General features: G+C 35.9%; 2 protein-coding genes across 2 annotated transcripts; one reads left to right on the top strand and one right to left on the bottom strand.

The window, feature by feature from the left end:
• Positions 1-562: 562 nt before the first annotated feature.
• LOC107830067 (auxin-responsive protein IAA4) lies at positions 563-2588 on the top strand. The gene is made up of 3 exons (XM_016657553.2): positions 563-962; positions 1497-1796; positions 2053-2588. Exons 1-3 carry the CDS (start codon positions 754-756, stop codon positions 2126-2128), a joined length of 585 nt encoding a protein of 194 aa, XP_016513039.1. The 5' UTR covers positions 563-753; the 3' UTR covers positions 2129-2588.
• Positions 2589-7567: 4979 nt separating this feature from the next.
• Positions 7568-20122, bottom strand: LOC107830066 (uncharacterized). The gene is made up of 8 exons (XM_075256966.1): positions 19756-20122; positions 18003-18132; positions 17780-17907; positions 10952-11090; positions 9971-10079; positions 9264-9327; positions 8894-9175; positions 7568-7798 (listed from the first exon to the last, which is right to left on the bottom strand). The coding sequence occupies exons 1-8, from the start codon at positions 19933-19935 to the stop codon at positions 7793-7795; spliced, it is 1038 nt and encodes a 345-aa protein (XP_075113067.1). The 5' UTR covers positions 19936-20122; the 3' UTR covers positions 7568-7792.
• Positions 20123-20693: the final 571 nt, after the last annotated feature.

The following is a 20693-nucleotide window of genomic DNA, read 5'->3' as shown; positions in this document are numbered from 1 at the left end:
TTATTTTTAAATTTTTGTGATCTGAGTGAAATTTTTTGAAAAATAGCATTTTGGAGTTTTTCAAATTTTCGAAAAATTTCAAAATTCATCTTCAAGTGAAATTGAAAATTTTATAGCCAAATACTGATTTCGAAAAAAATAAAAAAAATAAAAATATTCTCATATCCAAACAAACTCTAAATACAATGTATATCTTTGACGTGTCGTGTAATTTTTCCATATATCTGATTTTTCTCCCATAGCCTCCCAAAACTATCTTAACCATCCCTTTCCATTGAATCCTCAAAGTCTAATTTCCATATAGGAGGCTGAACTTGTCCCACGTTTGTCCCCTAAATGTTGGTTCACTTGTCTAAAAGTTGCTACTCTTGCTACCGACAACTTTAGCTTGCCTTTGTCCGAAATTTATGCACTTTAACCAAAAATATTTTTATCATTTGATTCTCCAATACCCACCCCCTCACACAACCACGTCCCCCCACCACCACCCACCTAAAGTTCCTTTGCCTACAAATTTCCCTTTACCTTTCTCTTTTATATAACAGCAACCTACAACTTGCAAAAAAACTCACCTTTTCTTGAATACAAATACAAGTGCATTACACATCTCTTCTATCAACTCAATCTTGAAGAAAAAAGCAGCAATCTTGATCAAGAAAGTATTTGGAGATTTTGATACTTTGTATTTGAGGCTTATTATTAGTTTTTAAGAGGTTTATTTGGGATAATATCAAGAATCATTTTGAGGGAAAAATGGAAAGTTTAGCGGCACATCAAAAAGTTCTGAATCTCAAAGCAACTGAGCTTAGATTAGGATTGCCAGGGACAGAAGATCAAGAATCTGAACAAGAAATCTTGTCAAATTCCAAGAATAACAAAAGGGCTTTGCCTCAATCAGCTGATGATGCAGAAGATTGTGAATCAAAGTCCAGTTCTGATGTCAAAACTCCACCTGTTTCCAAGTAAGTCTCAACTTTTTTTTATTGATATAAAAATCTCAGCTCTTTTTATAAGGGCAAAGCAGGATAACCCGGTACTATCCCATGTTAGCACAGGGTCTAGAAAGAGTCGTAACCCAGCAAGGGATCTACCCTAGGGCAAGTATTAGTGGCTGTTCTTAAGGTTCGAATTCGTGACCTATAAGCATGGGTTTAGCTATAGGGTAAAATATTATTTGTTATTGATAAAAAAAATTGATTTGAACACCCCTGCAAAGTCAACTAGCAAAGGATGTTCAAATTTTGAATAACCTTATGGAATTTTCTGGCACAACTTTACTATTGGTTATACAAATAGCCGGTCAGATTTAATGTTTACTTTTTTTAGCCGGTATACATAGATTATATATTGATTATACATATATTGTACATGAATTATATAGTATATATTAAACATCCGGCTAGTTTAAGATTAAAAGATGAGGTAGTTGGCTATTTGAGTAAATCTTTTTTTTTTGTAAGAAAGAAAAACTAAAATGTTTTGTCTAATGATTTCAGGGCACAAATAGTGGGATGGCCACCAGTGAGATCTTACAGAAAGAATAATATCCAACCAAAGAAAACAGAAACTGAATCTGGAATGTATGTCAAAGTTAGCATGGATGGAGCACCTTATCTTAGAAAAATTGATCTGAAAATGTACAAGTGTTATCCTGAACTGCTAAAAGCTTTAGAGAACATGTTCAAACTCACTATTGGTGAATACTCAGAAAGAGAAGGCTACAAATGTTCTGAATTTGCTCCTGCTTATGAAGATAAAGATGGTGATTTGATGCTTGTTGGTGATGTTCCTTGGGAGTAAGTTCTTGATTCTTGAACTCCTAATTACTCCTTCCATTTCAATTTACGTGAATCTATTAGTCTCATAACATTTGTGTTGCTATAAAAGCTTCTCGGTATTTTTGACTAAAAATGTAATAGATTTACATAAATTACAGAACATGTTATTTATATGTATAGATTCTAGGGCAAAATACAAAGTTGGCGTTTGGGAGAGACGGTAAATATATATTCTACAAGATCTCTAATGGGTATTTTTTGAATGATATTGCAGAATGTTTATGTCTACTTGTAAGAGGCTGAGAATAATGAAAGGGTCAGAAGCAAGAGGCTTGGGATGTGGAGTATAATAAACTATAATTATGAATTCCCAAAATAGAAAGTTTGTACCTTTTCTATGACAGGAGTAGAAGAGATGATGAAAATGAAGTTTTTGCTCTCTTGACACTAAAAAGAGAGTATTTTTCAAGCTTGGGTTCTCGAGTTAGATGAATCTGGATATTGAAATTTTACATTTTTGGGTTATTATTATCTTGTAATTGAAACAGTTTTTCTCTGGACTTGCAACTAGGAGAAGTGCAAACAGGAAAAAAACTTACAGTTTATTTATTTTTGTTGTTTCTTTTTGGAGTTAAATGTTATATATACATAGCAGGAAATACAAACCATGGTGGTTTAATGATCCTGCAAATTTTATTTCTTTTCTGTTTGGAATTATCCCATCAAACATACACAAAGTGACTATGGTTTTCTTTTTTGTTGCTAAGAAGCAATTGTACAAATTCAGTCATAATATTTCTGGTTCACAGATCTGAGCTGCTTTTATTCTACATCTTGCAAACTCTTGTTTCCCCTTTGTTTCATATTAATCAGACATTGTTCTTCACTGATAATAACAATTCCATTTGACTTGTATTGTTACCTTAGAAATATTAAGAATTCAATCTACACACTTACAGTTGAAGGGAGGAAATTACGGACCCGTTTGGTCATAGATTTTGCCAGAATATATTTGGTATTTTTTTGGCAAATACATGTAGTAAAAATAGCATGGGCTTGTTTCGGACGGGCCATTGAAACATAAACACATGGAAAGATCCAACATACTGGAGATTGGAGTACCAGTGTAGCATATTATGCTGGACCACTATATTATACTGGAACTCCAGTATATTATACTAGAACTCTAGTATATTATACTGGAACTCCAGTATATTATAATGGAAGTCCAGTATATTATGCTCGAATAATTTTCGGATTTTGAACAGTGTTTTCGTTCAGATTTGTCTTTACATGAAAATTGGCTAAATTTTGATTACTTTTGAAATTGTGACTATTTTCAATTATCACTTGTAAATCTGGCTATTTTGAATTTCTCCCATACATGTTTGTTCATAAATTTTATCCATACAACAACAACACAACCCACTAATAATCCATTAGTGAGGTCTGGGAAAGGTAGAGTATACGCAGACCTTACCATAAATTTTATTCATATTTTGGCAAATTCCAAAACCAGCTCAAGAGCTGCTTTTGGCCCAAGATATTACTATTACATTTTTCAAAAATTGCCCCAATTTTTTTGTATTTTATAAAAGAGTCCATTTTATTATTTTGTAACATTGTTGCTTCGTTTTCTTGGGCATTTGATAATGTATTATGTAGTTCATTATAAAAATAATAATTTTATACCAATTTATTTATGTTCAAAACTATGGTTTGCGATAATATAATGAATGCTATTGATGAATGTACTGTTGGGTATTTGTGATAGTTTTTAGAATTTGTGGGAATAAGTCATGTTTCATGTTTTTTCGAAAAAAGAAGAAATATGTGTTTGAAAACTAATGTCCAAACACATTTTCATCTTCAAATCAAACTTCACCCAAATCAAATTTTTCAAAATAAATTTGGAAATTTATGGCCAAAACGCTAGCTACAAGTCTATTTCATCTCTTCAACTCTGTTTAAATTAGCCAATTCATGCCCAACATAGAGCAGCAAAACCAAGATTTTCAATGCTCCAAATAATCAAAATTAGTCTTTTTACCTGTAATACTATGAAGAAAAGAGATAAAAGTTGCTAACTTTGTCTTAGAATCTTTCATACTCATTTGTTTGCCATGCTACAAAACAAAATGCCTTTTTAGTTTATTAAAGTTTTTCTAAAATATTGCCAAAGCTAAAAAAGAAGTTTTTCAAAAACTTTACCAGATTAAAACGCTAATTAAGTTCATTGGATTCTAATTTTTAAGTACATTGATTAAGAAGTTTTAATTGTTTTAGAACAATCATAATACAAACCACCTAAATTTTCTTTCATCTAGAAAAAGTCAAAGTTCAATATGAAATTGTTAAAGCATAATTTGTTTTCAATGCCAGACATGGTCAATGGTCAGAATTAGTGAAGTACAAATGCAGAGAATGCATTAAAACTTAAGGTCTTAATTTAAGAAATACACCGCCATTAATGAACATGCCTATATTCTTGCAAAATTGCCCTATTCCACACATAGATAACATTAATTGGGAAGCAAAAAAAAAAAATGTTTTTCATTTGGTATAATTCTGGCTACATCGCATAACATGAGCTGCCTTAAGTGCGCTCTTTAGACGCGGATCCAAAATTTATACTTGATGAGTTCGACTTTTATATCCTAATTTTTACAAATATGAGTTTAAAACTTAAATTTATATATAAACTAAAATAAAGAAACCATGCATAATAAGTATCCTTCTTTACATGGACGCAGTGATGTTAAGGGAGGGATGTCTCGTCGGAAAAAAATACTGTATAGCTAGGTTAAAAATTTATTTATGTATATATAATATATATTGACTCCTCTTACTATTTTTTGTGTGTTTAATTTTTTATAATTTTAACATCTTTTCGTAAGATTCTCGTTCTGTCACTGCATGGCGGGGGATCAAGGGAAAGAAAATTTAAAAATAAAAATGCAAGATATGTGTTTTGCATATAATTATTTATTACTTAATCATAATTAAATAGAGTAATTATATATATTCCCGCGCTTTTGACATAAGAATCCAAAGTTTTTCTTAAGGATCATGTTTGCTGGTTGGTAGACAGAAAACATTTATCGAATAACTAACATTAATCTTGAGAATCTTATTGAGCAATCAAGAAAATTCTTGTGCTTTGCAAATTATTTTAATATTTGTAACGAATTTTCAGGCATAAAAATTAAGTTATCTTGGAGCCCTGTGCTGTGCACATAAAGCAAACAAAAGTAAACTGAAAAATTAATTAAATAAGTTAACGACTTGATTATTACTATAATCTTAATTAATATCTCAAATCTTATTCTTCACTTACTGTCCAGATACATTTAATTAACACATGCTAAGGATGAGATTTACGAGGTAAGGGTTACAATTGTTCACATTTCAGCAAACAATTAGACAGCAATTAAGTAAAGTAACCTTTTTAAACTTACTTTTTCCTTATTTTTACTATTTTTTAATATCTTATTCTTTTTAGAAAATCTCTACTTCTTTGGATGCTTTTAAGAAAAGATATGAAATGATTCACTTAAATTCAGTTAGTCTGCAAGCATTTCCTATTTAAATCACTTTTTGAATTCGATAAACTGTCACCATAAAAAAATATTTACACAATCAAATAATTCCATGTAATAAGCATTTGTTTGAAACGAATAATCAATAAAATGATAAACAGCATATTATAACAAGTATACTGGTAATGTAAAGTTCTTTACACCCTATATAATATACCAACAACAAAAAATATAATCCCACGTAGTAGGGTAAGGGGATGGTAGTGTGTATGCAGCCTTGCCCCTACTTTGTATAGATAGAGAAACTGTTTCCAATAGACCGTCGGCTCAGAGAAGCATAAGTACCACGTTAAAAAAGAGAAAAACAAGAAGTGCAACAATGAGAAGTCATGTAAAAACAACACAAATAACAACCCAATAATCAAGTGACCGTAAAGAAAAAAATGACAGGTAGGCATAAAAATCTAATGCTAACAGAATACTAATGTACGTACTACTACTAGAGGTATGACGGGGAGAACACTAAACCAATAGGCACTATATATTATAAACCGTTTTAAAAATATAATTGTCATTGCACCGTATACATAGAAGGTATCACTTTAGGGCAAAAGGGCATAGTTCAGCGGTTTGAACGAACTTTAAATAATTATTATAAGTGTAAAAACTTGACAGGTCAAAAGTACCTTTTTAATTAAACCTTCAGTACTTAGTTTGCAGAGTCAGTTGTATGAGACACAGAATAAAAAATTTCATGCTTTGTACACCAAATTACCCTTTAGAACAGAAGAAAACGTTGCCTAACCGATTGCAAACTCTATTAGGTGTAACTTTTAGTAATAATATGGACAAAAAATCACACATAAAAAGTTAGACATTAAAGAATAATCAGAACTTTAAGCACTCAGGGTTATTGTAAGCAGTGGCGGTAGCAGAATAATTACCGAGAGAATCCAATAACTACTATGTGTATATAACAAATAATTTGATCTTGTATATACAATGTGATTTCTTCGCAACGGGTTCGAATGAACCCCTCCTACTCCTCTAGCTCCGCCTCGGTTTGTAAGCTTGTTTCCTTTTTGTTCATACTGAATTGTTAGAATTAACACACAAACGTCTATGAATTAACGAATTTGAATCCGTGAATAATGTGCGCGCGCGTGTATTGTCACTTTTATTGATGAAAAATAAAAGTGTCGTATTTAGAAATTGTGGTGTCTTAACAACTGTCACTAAATATAAATAAGGAAAATAGCACTGTATAGCTGCTCTCAAAATAATAGCCCGGAAAATATATATATATATATATATATATATATATATATATATATATATATATATATATATATATATATATATATATATACACACACACACACACACACACTTTATACAAAAAATATATAAATTTTATACAGTTTGCAGTTACTGGGTGCAAAATAGTTTCTGCGACAAGCTAAAAGTGATATTTGTCCAAATAAATATTTCTTTCACCCCTTAGGAGAAAATTGGGGGAGGCAATGGTGTAAGAGGTTGGAGATTAAAGCATTGATTACACCACTAAAAAGAAGACTATCTCAAACAAATGTTATTCAAACATATGTAGCGTGTGTTTGGTACGAAGGAAAATGTTATTCAATTTTTACATATTTGGTTGGCTCAAATGTTCTGGAAAATATTTTCCTTATGAACTCATTTTTCTCCAATTGAAGAAAAATGTTTTCCTTATCAAGATAAGGAAAAACATTTTCCAAAACTCCTTCTCAATTTTCCCCACTCTATTCCCCACACCCTATCCACCCTACCCCTCTCTCCAAAATGGCTTTTTTTTCCATCACCACCCACCCTATTTTTTTTACTTTTTTTTGTAATTTTAAATTTCTGATTTTCCATTTTTCTGCCACCACCCACGTATCCCATTCGATTTTCAATTTTTTTTTTTTCTTTTTTTTCCCGTTCCCCTACCCCTACCCCTACCCCCCCACCCCCGGAAAAAAGTATTTTTTTAAAAATATATTTTCAGTTTAATTTTTTTCTTCTTTCGGTTTACAGGTTCAAAATTTTACAAATTCCAAAGTTATGACTTCAGAGGTTTATGTGTTTGGAAGTTTACAGGTTTAGAAATTATAAAGTTTACGGGTTCGAAAGTTCGCGGTTTCGAAAGATTAGCGGTTCAGAAGTTTATGAAATTTATGGGTTCAGAAGGTTATTGGTTCGAAAGTTTATGTGAATACTCTTGACAAGTTATTTTCCTTAATTTGCATACCAAACACCGAAAAATGAATAAGATTAATACTTGTTTTCCAAGAAAATATTTTCTTGGAAAACATTTTCCGTTATACCAAACACACCCGTAGCCTCAGCAAATTTTCTATCTAATTCTTGAAATACAGAGACATTTCAATTGTCCTCAGAACTAAACTCTGGTACAAACAAGCTGCAACATTATATTGGCAACTATACGAACTTGATTCAAGCCTGAAAGTTTGAAAACAAGCAACCAGTTAGTTATGAATAAAAACTGAAACATAAGTCAAAGGAGTGTTTAAAGATGGTAGATACAGTCTAAGAACTGCATTTTGTACTGAAGGTGGTAAACTTATGTACAGCAGTATTAAAGAACTAGGCTAAGATGCACTTAATAAATTTCTATATATTTATCTGGCAATTCTATGTAGAAGTAAACCCCGGACAAGACCTACCAAGTAACAGAGAATACCACAAAGGGGTCGTTTGATTGGGAAACAAGTTATCCCATGATTAATTATCCCGGGATTAGTTATCCCACCCTATGGCACTACAATCCCAGGATAACTAGTCCGCGATTTTACTCCAATCAAACGTGGGATAAACTCATCTCAAATTTGATCTCGGGATTAATTATCCCTTATCTCTCGTACCAAACAGGCCCAGAGAGTCTAATTTGAACCCACCTATATAGATATATTATTAATATCTATTATTTCAACAATAAAAAGAGGCATTTGACACGAGGAGAAAAGAGGAAAGGAAACGCATTTGACAGGTGCTTCTTCCATTATACCTTTTTTAAGGGTAAAGCCACACAGGACTTTACTAACAGAGAAGAACAGCATAGCATGAAATAATTCATTCCTCAAGAAACTGACCTTAATGCACGAAAGGTCAAAAACAGCAAGGCCTAGGAATGGCATTATTAGCACCAACACAGAAAGATATAGACCTTTATTTAAAGGTACGAGGACACAAGAGCATGGGGCAAAATATACTTCCACAACACTGAAATACAAAAGTTCAACAACTTGAATAATATGTGCTGTAAACAAGTTCACCACCTCTGACTCTGTGTGCGCGTTCATGTTTAGAATCCAACATAAATTGAGCAGGATTATTCTCAAAATTTTACCAACATTGAAGACTTCAACTTATTGTTCACTTTTTAGTCTCATGTTTTTGGGGCGTCTCCAGCATGTTAGGTGTCACAAGGACAAAGTAGGATATAGTTAACTAATGAGTTGGCCAAGTGTGCTTGAAATTGAGTATGCATAACGATAATCAGGAAGGAAAAGCCACATTGGATTCAAAAGTAACAACCTGTTGTTTTTTCTTCTTTGGTCTTCTCTTTCTTCGGGGTTTTCGAGCATCAGAGCTAGAGCTGATATTGCCACTGTTGCCTGTGAGTGAATCTGCAGGTCTTCCTTTTCTGAAGGCAGATCGATCAATGCTGTCTGATGTGTTGCTGGAGGTTGACATATCACGAAAAGATGATTTCTTACTTGTAGATCCTCCAAACCGTGATTTTTTATTTACTGAATGACTAAATGACTTGCTCGAAGGACGAGGTGGTGGCATTAGAGCACGGGCAGATATTTGCCTCTGCATACACCATTTCAAAAAGAAACTACATTAATATTAAATTCCAAAGTCAATGTTAAGAGCAAAAGTAGACAATTTCACTTGAGACCTGATTTTTTTCATCGCTGGACATGCTAGAAGCTGCTTTCACTGATGTACTAGAAGCTTGTTCTCTGCAATAAAAAGCATTAGAGTTCTCCCTATAATGACCAACAAGAAAAAGGGCTTAAAAAAAGTTCCATACTAGGCTTCATGCAAATCGATCATTACGTGTGCATTAATCACCTTCTAGAGACCCCAAAGGGAACGCTAATTTTGTCCTCTTTTAAGAAGTGGGAGGTGGACCTAACTAGTCGGGGATTCAGGCGTAGTTGCTGCTGTTTGTTGGTTCTAAGAAAATAAAGAATCTAGAACGAAGTTTTGACAAATGGACTCAATGTGAATCTTGCACCTTCTATTGTTCCATCTCCCTACTCCCTTTCATTGAGTCTTTGGAGAAGATTGTTTTTTTGTTTCCCTACTTCATTCCATTGAGTTCTAGAAGAGGATGGATACACCAGCTTTGAGTTGGAACTTAACTAGTACTAACTTCACTGACAAGCTCATTCTATGTTTACACTCTAACACTAATTATTCATCAAAAATAACATTACGAGATAATTCATGACCCTTGATATAATGTTGTAATCCCCTTGCACACATCATAGACTTCAGTCCAGCTCCCCAAATAAATCTTCGACTCAACACAGAATAATTACTAAGTTCTGCAAGCATGAAGTGAATAGCAAATAGTAGATTTTAAGGACAAATCAATACCTTGCACTTTTATCAGTCAACTCGTCATCAGCATCATCACTTGAGCTTCCACTTTCAAAGAAGTCATCGCTGCTTAAATCCAGAAGCCCATCATCTTCGCTCCCTGTTTCTGTTAGGAAAGACCAAGCAGAGGGGTCAGTTCGAGTCGGTGGAAACAACAAAGCCAATACTGAATTTGAAATTAACATGAACACCAATGTGAAGAGCAACTGAAGTTCCGTCTAAAAGACTATCTTTAAATATAGAGCACAATAAGGATACTTTATTCCTGCACCTAGATGCCATTTCTCCATCTACTAAAGCCGACTGAAGGTCACTATGTTGCAGCTTCTGATACAAAGTCCATCTCCCCCTCTCGAATTTGCTAAATATTTTTTGCTTTTTTGTTTTGAGAAGGATCAAATTTGCTAGATCACGGGAGCTTCTTAAAATCAAGTTCTTAATCCAAGGATTTAATGTTGCTACATGTTACTTCCAAAAATTATGCCTACATATTTCTCTGAAGTTAACCAAGATTTTGTTCGCAATTCATCAATCAGAGTCATGGACAAAAGTATTTGATTAAATACCTGTAACAAAATAACTCTACATAACCATCAGCTGAAGTACACCTTTACTATAAGAATTTGTTTCCCCCTACACAAGTAATTTAAGGCTCCTGCTCACATGTTTCATAAATCTGATAGTCTTGCAGAAATAAAAATTTAAAATGCTTAAAACGAGAAAAAAGAAAGATTCATTTAGTCATTTTTTTATCTGAAAAAAAAGAAGGAATCATTTAGTTTTGATGAGGACATGAGGTTTGATCACTTAGAAGCTAAGATAAGATAAAATCAGCTCACAGATATTCTCCATTGTAGCATTTATTAGTTACAGATTTTGACCGTACCAGGTGTTGCAATAAGTATCTTTAAAACAGAAGGAACTCTATGCAGAGCCAGTCAAAACTAATGTGAACTACAGATCGAAACAACAGAGTACCTTCCAAATCTTTCCCACTTGCGGCAGCAGCAACTATACTGGCTTTGATTTGCTCCCGCAATTTACTTCTTTTGTCAACTATATCTTGCTCGTCACCACCCGAAAACAAGGATACATATTTCTCATTCTTGGGAAAGAACTGCGATAGAAATAGCACTACGTTATAAGAGTGAGAAGACAAAAATGACCAATTATGTTTACACTTACACGAGCAAAATCATCATAAGTTCTATTGTTGTTGTTTTTTTTGATGAAGTAAGAGATATTATAAAAAGCATCAAGAAGATGCAAAAGAGCACTGTCCAGGTTCTAATACAAAAGATGATATGTTAGCTCTGTACAGATGGTCCTATGCTAGTGTTAGGGAGCTAACAAAATCCAAAAATAATTCGGGGGAGCTAATAGGGGAGAGGTTACTCCAGCTATATAACAAAACTATACAATTAGCTTTCAAGGAGTAATTAGGAGTTGCTAAACCCTCAAAACATCTTCTATTCCTTTCTGTCCAAATAGCCCAAAAAATACAACCAGGAATCATTTTCCAGATCTTGCTGATGGATTTACCAACTTTCCATCGACTCGAGCTACTATAAGCATCTTTAGTACTCTCTGGCATCACCCAGTTGAATCCTAAAACTGAAAGGAACATATTCCAAATATCCGTAGCAACTGGACAATGCAAAAATAGATGTCTGTTTGTTTCAAAATCCTGCTGGCACATGTAGCATCTATTAACTATGGGAATACTCCTTTTGCAAAGATTATCTTGAGTGAGGCACGCTTCCTTCAATGCAGTCCAGCTATGACATATAACTTTGGGGGATAATTTTGTTTTCCAGATGAGCTTCCAAGGCCAATTGTCCACCATTTCATTTTGGCTAATATTATGTAGGTATCCTGCTTTCACTGTGTATATTCCTTTAGTACTTTGCTCCCCATATGAGTTTATCTGGAAGCTGCTCATTGACCATGCATTTCTCCAATTGTTCCAGAAGGCTAAGTAATTCACCCAATTCCCAGTCTTGCACATTTCTTCTGAGGATTGGAAACCAAGAATTGTCTGCTCTATTCTGATAGACAGTTGAATCAGGTCTGCTTGCTATTTGATAAATGTTTGGAAAGTCATTTTGTAGAGTTGAATCCCCTAGCCACTTGTCTTTCCAAAACTTAACATTAGCCCCATTACCAATTTGAAATTTGCTATTCTGGCTGAACTCCCCCCATAGTTTGATTATGTATTTCCAAGGTCCAACCCCATGTGCCGCCCTAGAGACTTTTGTACACCAGTTACTATGGACCCCGTGTTTTGCATTCACGACTTTCTTCCAGGTTGACTGCTCCTCTAGCACATATCTCCATAGCTATTTCATGAGTAGGCATCTGGTATGTGTGGCAATGTTTTTGATGCCCAGGCCTCCAAGAGTTTTAGGCAATGTCACTCTCTCCCATTTCACTAAATGAAACTTGTGTGATTCGCTATTGCCTTCCCATAAAAAGTTCCTTCTGATTCTGTCCAGTTTCTTCTGTACCATTGAGGGGATGGGAAAAAGAGACATAAGATAAGTAGGGATACTATCTAGGACACTGTTGATGAGTGTGAGTCTGCCCCCCATGGATAAGTATTGCATTTGCCTTGTAGCTAGTTTCTTTTCAAATTTCTCCACCACTCCATTCCAGATTTCAGTTGATTTGTGCTTAGCACCCAAAGGGAGTCCCAGATAGGTTGTTGGAAATGAGCCTATCTCACAGCATAAAATATCTGCTAGCATTTCCAAAATCTGTACTTCATTAACCGGGTATATAATGCTCTTTGTCATGTTGATGCGGAGGCCGGATAGGGCTTCAAATATGAGCAATGTCAGATTTAAATATTGCACCTGTGATACCTCTGCTCCACAAAAAATTAGAGTGTCATCTGCATATAGCAAATGAGAAATAGTGACTGTATTTTCAGCATTGGTGCCAATTTCAAAACCTTGAATCCATTGTAATTCTCTGGCCTTGTCTAGCATTTTGCTCAACCCTTCCATGGCTAGGATGAAGAGAAAAGGGGACAGAGGGTCCCCTTGCCTGATTCCTTTTTGGGGAGAAAAAAAAAACCCAATTGGACTGGAGTTCACTAGGATTGAATACTTGACTGATGTAATGCTGAACTTTATCCACTTGAGCCATTTCTCCCCGAAACCCATCTTCTTTAAGATAGTGAAAAGATATTGCCAGTTTACTTGATCAAATGCCTTTTCTATATCAAGCTTGCATAGAATTCCAAACTCCCCTTTCTTTTGCTTCCAATCCAGTACCTCATTGGCAACAAGTGAAGCATCTGTGATTTGTCTACCTTTTAGAAAAGCATTTTGACTCCCAGAAACAAGCTTGCATATTACAGTTTTCAATCTTTCAACTCAAATTTTTGTTGCGATCTTATAGACACTGCCAATTAGACTAATAGGTCTATAATCTTTTAGTTCAATAGCCCCCTTTCTTTTTGGGATCAATGCAATGAATGAAGCATTGCAAGATCTCACCATATGGCAGTGTTGGTGAAAATGATTCATGGCACCAATGACATCAGATTTGATTATGCCCCAAGCCTCCTGAAAGAATCCCATGGTGAATCCATCAGGACCTGGTACCTTATCCGGCGCACAAGACTTGATGGTGGCTAGTATTTCTTCTTCCCCAAACTCTTTTTCAAGCTCCTCATTTTCCACCTCTGAGATGCAGGCCAAATCTTCAAAGTTAGTTGTTGGTCTCCAGTGTTCAGCTTCAGAGTAGAGGCCTTCATAGAAGCCCAGTATTTCCTGTTTGATCTGGTTCTTGTCCTCAATAATGTCTTCCCCCACTTTGAGCCTGTCAATGCAATTGTATCTCTTGTGACCGTTGGCCATCTTTTGGAAATACTTGGTATTTCTATCTCCCTCACTTGGCCATAAACATCTAGATTTTTGTCTCCGAAATGTTTCCTCCGCTTTGGCAATATTCTGAATTTCCATCTTTAGATCAAGCATTTTGGACTGCTCCATGGGTGATAGCAGCCTGGTCTCACTAGCCTGGTCCAGAAACATTAATTCCTCTAGTGCCTTGCTCCTCTGGGATTCAATTTTGCCGAAAACTTCTCTATTCCAAGTTGATATGTCTTTCTTCAGTAGTTTCAACTTCTGGACCAGGATGTAGTCTGGAGTGCCTACCACTGAGTAGCCCTGCCACCATTCCTTAACTTTGTCAAGAAAACCATCTACCTGCAGCCACATGTTCTCGAATTTAAAATAGGTTGGGTTAGTCTCCCATTCGCCATTTTCAAGTATGAGTGGTCTGTGATCAGATATGACTTTGGGAAGAGCAATTTGAGATACTTTCTTGAAGCTATCGTTCCATTCTGGGGAGATAAGGAATCTGTCATTTCTGAATGCTTGAATAGAATCTTCCCCTCTTGACCAAGTATAGAAAGCCCCTTGAGAGGAAGATCAATGATACCCAAGTCTTGAATGATATCAGAGAATCTTGACATTGCTTTTCATCTCCTGATACAGTTGTATCTTTCGCTTTCAAATCTGCATACATTAAAGTCCCCCCCCCCACACACACACCCAACCCAACGATCACTCCAAAGGCCTCTAATAGAGGCTAGTTCACTCCAAAATACCTCTCTTTCTGAATTTGTATGAGGGCCATAAACCCCTGTAAAACACCATCTAAAATTTTCTTGGAGACCATCTAGCATGCAAGAGATAGTGTAGGATCCTTATTGAATCCCTGAGCAACTCCCCCCCCCCTTACCACATGATTTTAACTCAGCCCAACCTGTCCACCGATTCCCCCAAACTTGAGGTGCCAGCCTATTCGACCAGTCTTCTTCTATTTTACTTTCCTGTAGGCAAATTACATCAGCTTTCCATTTATAAAGAAGGGACTTTATTGTTTCCCTTTTCCCAGCATCATTCAACCCACACACGTTCCAACTCAAGACTTTTAACTTCATCCAGAGAAGGATTTATAGTGCCTGCCCCTATCTCGCTTGTCACCTCCCTCATAATTTACAAGACATTTTAATTTTTCCATCTCCTTTTCTTTCTTTGACTTTCCCTTCTTTGACGCCTGACTTCTTTGTTTTTGTTGCAGCTGTAATTGACGCCTTTCTTCCATTCGAAGAATGATATCAAGAAGCTCGTGTTCAAAGCCTGATACATTCACTCCGAAAGCTTTACATGCCTTTACCATCTTCATTTTAGTCCACTTTGATGTCTCAATCACCGTCGGCTTGAAGCATACTTGAGAGCTTGACCCTTCGTCGTACCTCGTGAGTTGAAGGCTCTCGGAGTTGAGGGAGAGTTCAGAATCTGAGCTGCATACCAGAGACATCTCTGGCGCCGGTTGGAATTGTTGGAGCAGAGCTCTGAGCTCTACATGTGGTTCTGTTTCATCATCTGCTTCAGAATTAGTTTCTCCCTTGTCCTCAGATTTCATGCCACTTTGATAGCAGTTTGGCTTATCCGTGAGAGGATCATATTTATTATCTAAAGCCAAGACCTCAAACCGGTTGACGCAAGGGTCCAAAAGAGGCCCTCTAGCCCGCCAGAGAGGTTGAGATTTTTTCTTTTGAGACTTTTTCTTTGGCCCCGTGATGTAATAATTTCGATCTAGGTTCACCGCTTTGTTTTTACCAATAGTCTGGCCCATATCTTTTGACCTGGTATTATTTGATACTGCATCTTCAAGTTTTAGACCCATATCAATTGTTCTGCATAGCGCCACATGGCCCCCCACGTGGCCAGACTTGACAGCATTTTGAGAGCTCGAGAGACCAAATCTAACAGCCCCATCAGTCTTCAGCGTCGCTACTTTCGACGTTGCCATAGTGACTTCTATTTCTCCTTTTCCGATAGGACTGGCTTTCACAGAGGTGTCTGGTAAGATAGTAATTTCAAACTTTCATTTTTAAATTGTAATGTCTATGCTTGTTGGAAGCACATCCTGACAATCTTGGACACATATGCGATGCGAGCCCAATCGAGGTGTGACATATTTTTTGTATCTTCATCAATTCCAACATATCCACCGCAACGATTTCCGATTGAACAGAAAGTTTCCAAAGACCAAGCATGTAGAGGGACTCCAAAAGCTCTGAGCCATTTTTTACCTGGGCTGTCAACTTGCCGGGGGCAAACCAGTAGTCGGCGACCACCAATCCAAGGTGAGATGTCTGCCATTCCAAAAACAATCCCCTGCTTTGACTCTTGCAGCTTCTTGCCTAGAAGGGAGATCAAAGAGGAACTGATTGTGGTTCATTGGTATCACCTTCATGCCAGCACTCAACCTCGATCTACTGATAAACCATTTCTGAATAACTTCAGTATTTGGAGTGCAGTTGAAGCTATCATTAAAACTTCCAACCAGACATTTAGACAAAAACTGATTCTTGTTGACGTCACCTCCGTTGTTGGATGAGTTCTCCCCTGAGTGAACTTGCGCTTCCAATCCTGGCCACTGGATAATTTTTGCAGTATCTACAAAAGACTGGTCCCCAATGAAGGCTGGCTTACGAATTTGTGGACTTCCAAGGAAATGAACAATTTTTGTAGCGATATCACCCCATCCTTGATTGTATGCATTCTCTGGTATTATTATGGCAGATTTCCTGTTTCCTGACCAAGTTTCAATTCTGATATAGCGTCCATGGATGTTGTAGTTCTGATAGACACGATATGTATATGCTTGGACCGTCCTTCCCCACCTTCTGTAAAAATTCCCCTTCCCCACGGAAGCGTGTTGATTGGCATCACATACCCAGCGAAGATTTCCTTCATCTAGCGTAACTTTGCTTGTGAATCTTCTATTGCGTTCTGTTAAAGTGAACCAACGATCAAACTTTTCCCTTGTATCAGCAAGCTCAAAAGATTTCTCACCTGCAATAAAAAAGATTTTTCCTGCCATCTTTTTTTTTTCAAAATACTATCTATAGCTGCTGGGTGTTTGGCTAATCACAAGGATGAATAGAGAAGAACTGAGACAACCACTGTTAATAGGATCCAGAAACGCCGGAAAAAGCTAATCCATCTCGCCGGCCCTAAGAGAAGAAGAAAGAGATGGGTTTTCTGAGAGAAAAGGAGCAGTCGCCGGAGAAAGCTAAACCATGCAGCCGGGATTTGTAGAGATCGTCGACGCTAAGGTAAAAAGTAAAATTGTCGGTGGAAGAGAGAGAAAGTGAGAGTAGTGGACGGATCTGTTGGAGTAAGGTGGTCGGAGGTTTTTTGAAGAGAGAGAGTCGGAAAAGGGGTCTTGGTTATGTCGGAAAAGGGGTCTTGGTTATGTCTGAAAAGTGATTGTAGAAAAGAGGGTATCGGAAAAGGGGTTTTTGTGACTTACCTCAGTATCCGTGTCTGAGAGCATTTTTTCAAATTCACCCTTATATCGCTTCATAAGTTCTATTGTATTATACGAGAAAGATTTCTGAGTTAGTCACTACAGCAGGTGATCTCTGCATTAGCAAATTCTTAAGGGAACCCCTAAATGACCCCAAATATAGGCTAACTATTGCATCTTCATCAATATGAAAGTACCATTTTGAGATTATAAGAGGACCTAATGCTCACATTAGCAAAAAAAATGTCACCAACGATAATATTCAGAAGAAAACACTTGACTTTTCCTTATCTAAAAAACACTTGACTTTATCCTTCTCAATAACTTCTTTCTTTGGAAAGAAAACGGACTAAACTCTAAATCTTACTGCTTCAGTGAAAAGATCATTACTGTGAGAAACAGAGCTGAACTCAACCGGAGATGGAAACCAAAGAACATAAGAAACGGGTAAACTAATCAGAAGCTCACCCGAACATATTCAAGGTCCTCTTTCAATTTAGCAAGTTGTTCAGAAATTTCTGTTTCTTGCGCCTTACCAGATGAAGTGCGCTGCTGTTTCTCCAAACGTCTTATTCTTCTCTCAATTTTTCTTCTCTCTGCCATAAATTGAAGCTCAATGAATCAATTCTGACACTAGAGCATAGCATTTTGAAGCATATGAAATGTATAAAGCAGAGAAGAGGTTACTAACCAAAAAATTTAACCTTCCTGTTGTGAAGAAATATTTTGCGTTCCACAGCCAGACGACTGTGAAGCTCTTGCTGTTTTTTGAGTTCGTCCAACTTCTGTTTTTGAACTTCTCTAATTTCAGGAGGCAAATCCTGGAAAATTATCCTGTTACTATGCTTTTAAACAAATTTGCACCTAAATCTTACACCACGTCAAGGTTTGAAAAATGCTAAATGAACGTGTTATTTTCCTACATTAGCTGTATGTCACTTGAGCGGGCTCAAAGTTAGAGATGGTTGATACAAAGCACAGAGCTTTGCTTTAAATCTATTTCATGCGAACCTACATTTGGGTCTCGAGTCAGGATGCTTGTCTAGGAGTCAAAACTAAGATAACAAAATTTACAGATTATGAATTCAAAGTGGAATATGGACACAGCAGCTTGACATTCAGAATGGGAAAAGATGTCATCCACAATCATCCAACATATTATTTCAAAGGATGTTTATATACTAGACACATAGTGGGAATACCATAAAATCATTAAATTGATGTTATACTTGATTTAACTAAAATCCAATATAACTATATGCCATTCAATCAATTAACTACGTCTCGATTACAAATCAGTTGCAGTCGGCAATATGGATCCACTAAATCGAATCCGCTGTGTTATCTAACTTATGTGTTCGAATAAAATTGCTTGGTCAACAAAAGAAGATTTATTGCAATAACTAGTTTGTTGCTTCTGTCTGAAAAGAGTATCAGTTGTTGCTTATCACAAACACTAGCTTGTTGCTTATAAAATCAAAACAAAAGACAGATAACATCAAAGTTGAGAAAAGACAACAACTTTAAGCCACCCCATGCTGTGCAACTGCTAGTTCAGTTAAAAAATGCAAGCACCATCTAAGATGTATAACTTCTGCAACCAACTTCAACCAAATTTAAAATTACATTTTGCATCGCAAAGCAATATCGGCAATAGCACACACAGATAAAATTTTTAAAAAAAGGGCATCTTCTGAACCCCTCTTCTCATAAAGTTCAAGTTTTTCTGAAATTAGCAACAATCAATCCCATTTCATGGTGCTCTAGTATATATACTCCTGTTATAATGCATGATTACTATTTTGAATTCTGAGCAGTTTTTTCTTTAACTAACTAACTGTTTAAAAAGTTTTTACTATACAAAATTGCTACATATAGTATCTTTATACTTTATAAAATACCTAAATTTATCAACAGGGAAAAAAAATTAAGGGGAGCCTTGGCGTAACTGGTAAAGTTGCTGCCATGTGACGGGGAGGTCACGGGTTCGATCCGTGAAAACAACATCTTGTAGAAATGCAAGGTAAGGCTGCGTACGATAAACCCTTGTGGTCCGGCCCTTTCCTGGACCCCGCGCATAGCGGGAGCTTAGTGCACCGGGCTGCCCTTTATCAACAGGGAAAAAAACAAAAAGAGGGTATTTTCAAAATCACTCTTTTTATAAAAAGTTCTAGTCTTTCCAAGAAATTAGCATTAATCAACCCCATCTCATGGCACTCTAGTGTAGCTACTCCTGTTACAATGCACCATTACTATTTTGAAGTCAAACTGTTGTTTCCTTAACTAACTAAATCTTTTACGTAATAGTTTTTACTATACAAAATTGCTGCTTATAGCATCTTATATAACTTCTAAATAGCTAATTTATCAACCAAAAAAAAAAGAACAAAAAAATCAACAGAACTAGGAACACAAAAGGAGAGAAAAGGGGTAAAAATATATACTTTGCGGAGCATGCGTTCGATGGAGCGCATTTGATTCTTGATAGAAACAGCCTTAGCCTTAGGCTTTGACTTTGATTTGGATTTCTTATCAACAGCTAAAGATTTAGGTTTGGGTCCTCGCCGGTTTCTGTTGTTAGCGGCGTCAGGAATTTTGCGTTTCCCATAACCACCATGCCCCATAATGATATCGAAACAAAGGGCGGCACTGAAATGGGAGCAATTCTTTTCTAGAGAAGAAGCCTCAGCTGTGGATCAGACATTGTGCGACTCCAATGGAGTTTGTTCAAGTGATAGAAGGAGCTAGGTTTGGCTCCCTGCTGTTTTTCCTTTTTTCTTTTCTTTCACCTTTTCTTTTTAATGAAGAATGAAGAATTAACCTATTTTCTTTTTTAACTTTTTTTCTAAGGAAGAATTAACCTAAATAGTAATTATGTATAATTAATTTATAATTATATGTTTCGGTTAAGAAAGGTAAACGACTACTTTGTAAAGATCCCCTTTTTAATTAGAGGTGGTACAAATCAATATTAGAACAAATAGACTTACCGCGATTGATGAGGAAATGGTTCGAAAATAAATATTTTGTATTTTATTATTAGATTTCTTTCGTGTAAAAATAAAGTTTTAGTTGACCTGACGTACAATGAGATGCTGCAAACATAATCGTTACGTTTAAAAATAAATTACGCGTGAATTATAATAAAAAGTTGGGATTAATAATGTAGACATTGTAATGCATAAGATTATCTTTCAAGGAGTGTTCGGTTCTTTGTACTGGAAATGGAAATGAGATAAGGTGTTGATGATGGGTTTGAGGAGAAGGTACTTGAGACCTCATCTTCAATCTTTCCCCATTAACACTAAAAATGTTTATTTCAACGTAACGAAGCTTCAACTCTTCCCTATTTTTGTCCCCAAAATAGGGATTAACAGTGTTT

The sequence above is a fragment of the Nicotiana tabacum genome, chromosome 7, assembly GCF_000715075.1.
Source record: "Nicotiana tabacum cultivar K326 chromosome 7, ASM71507v2, whole genome shotgun sequence".
Classification (NCBI taxonomy): Eukaryota; Viridiplantae; Streptophyta; class Magnoliopsida; order Solanales; family Solanaceae; genus Nicotiana; species Nicotiana tabacum.
This window is presented reverse-complemented; position numbering and strand designations above follow the sequence as displayed.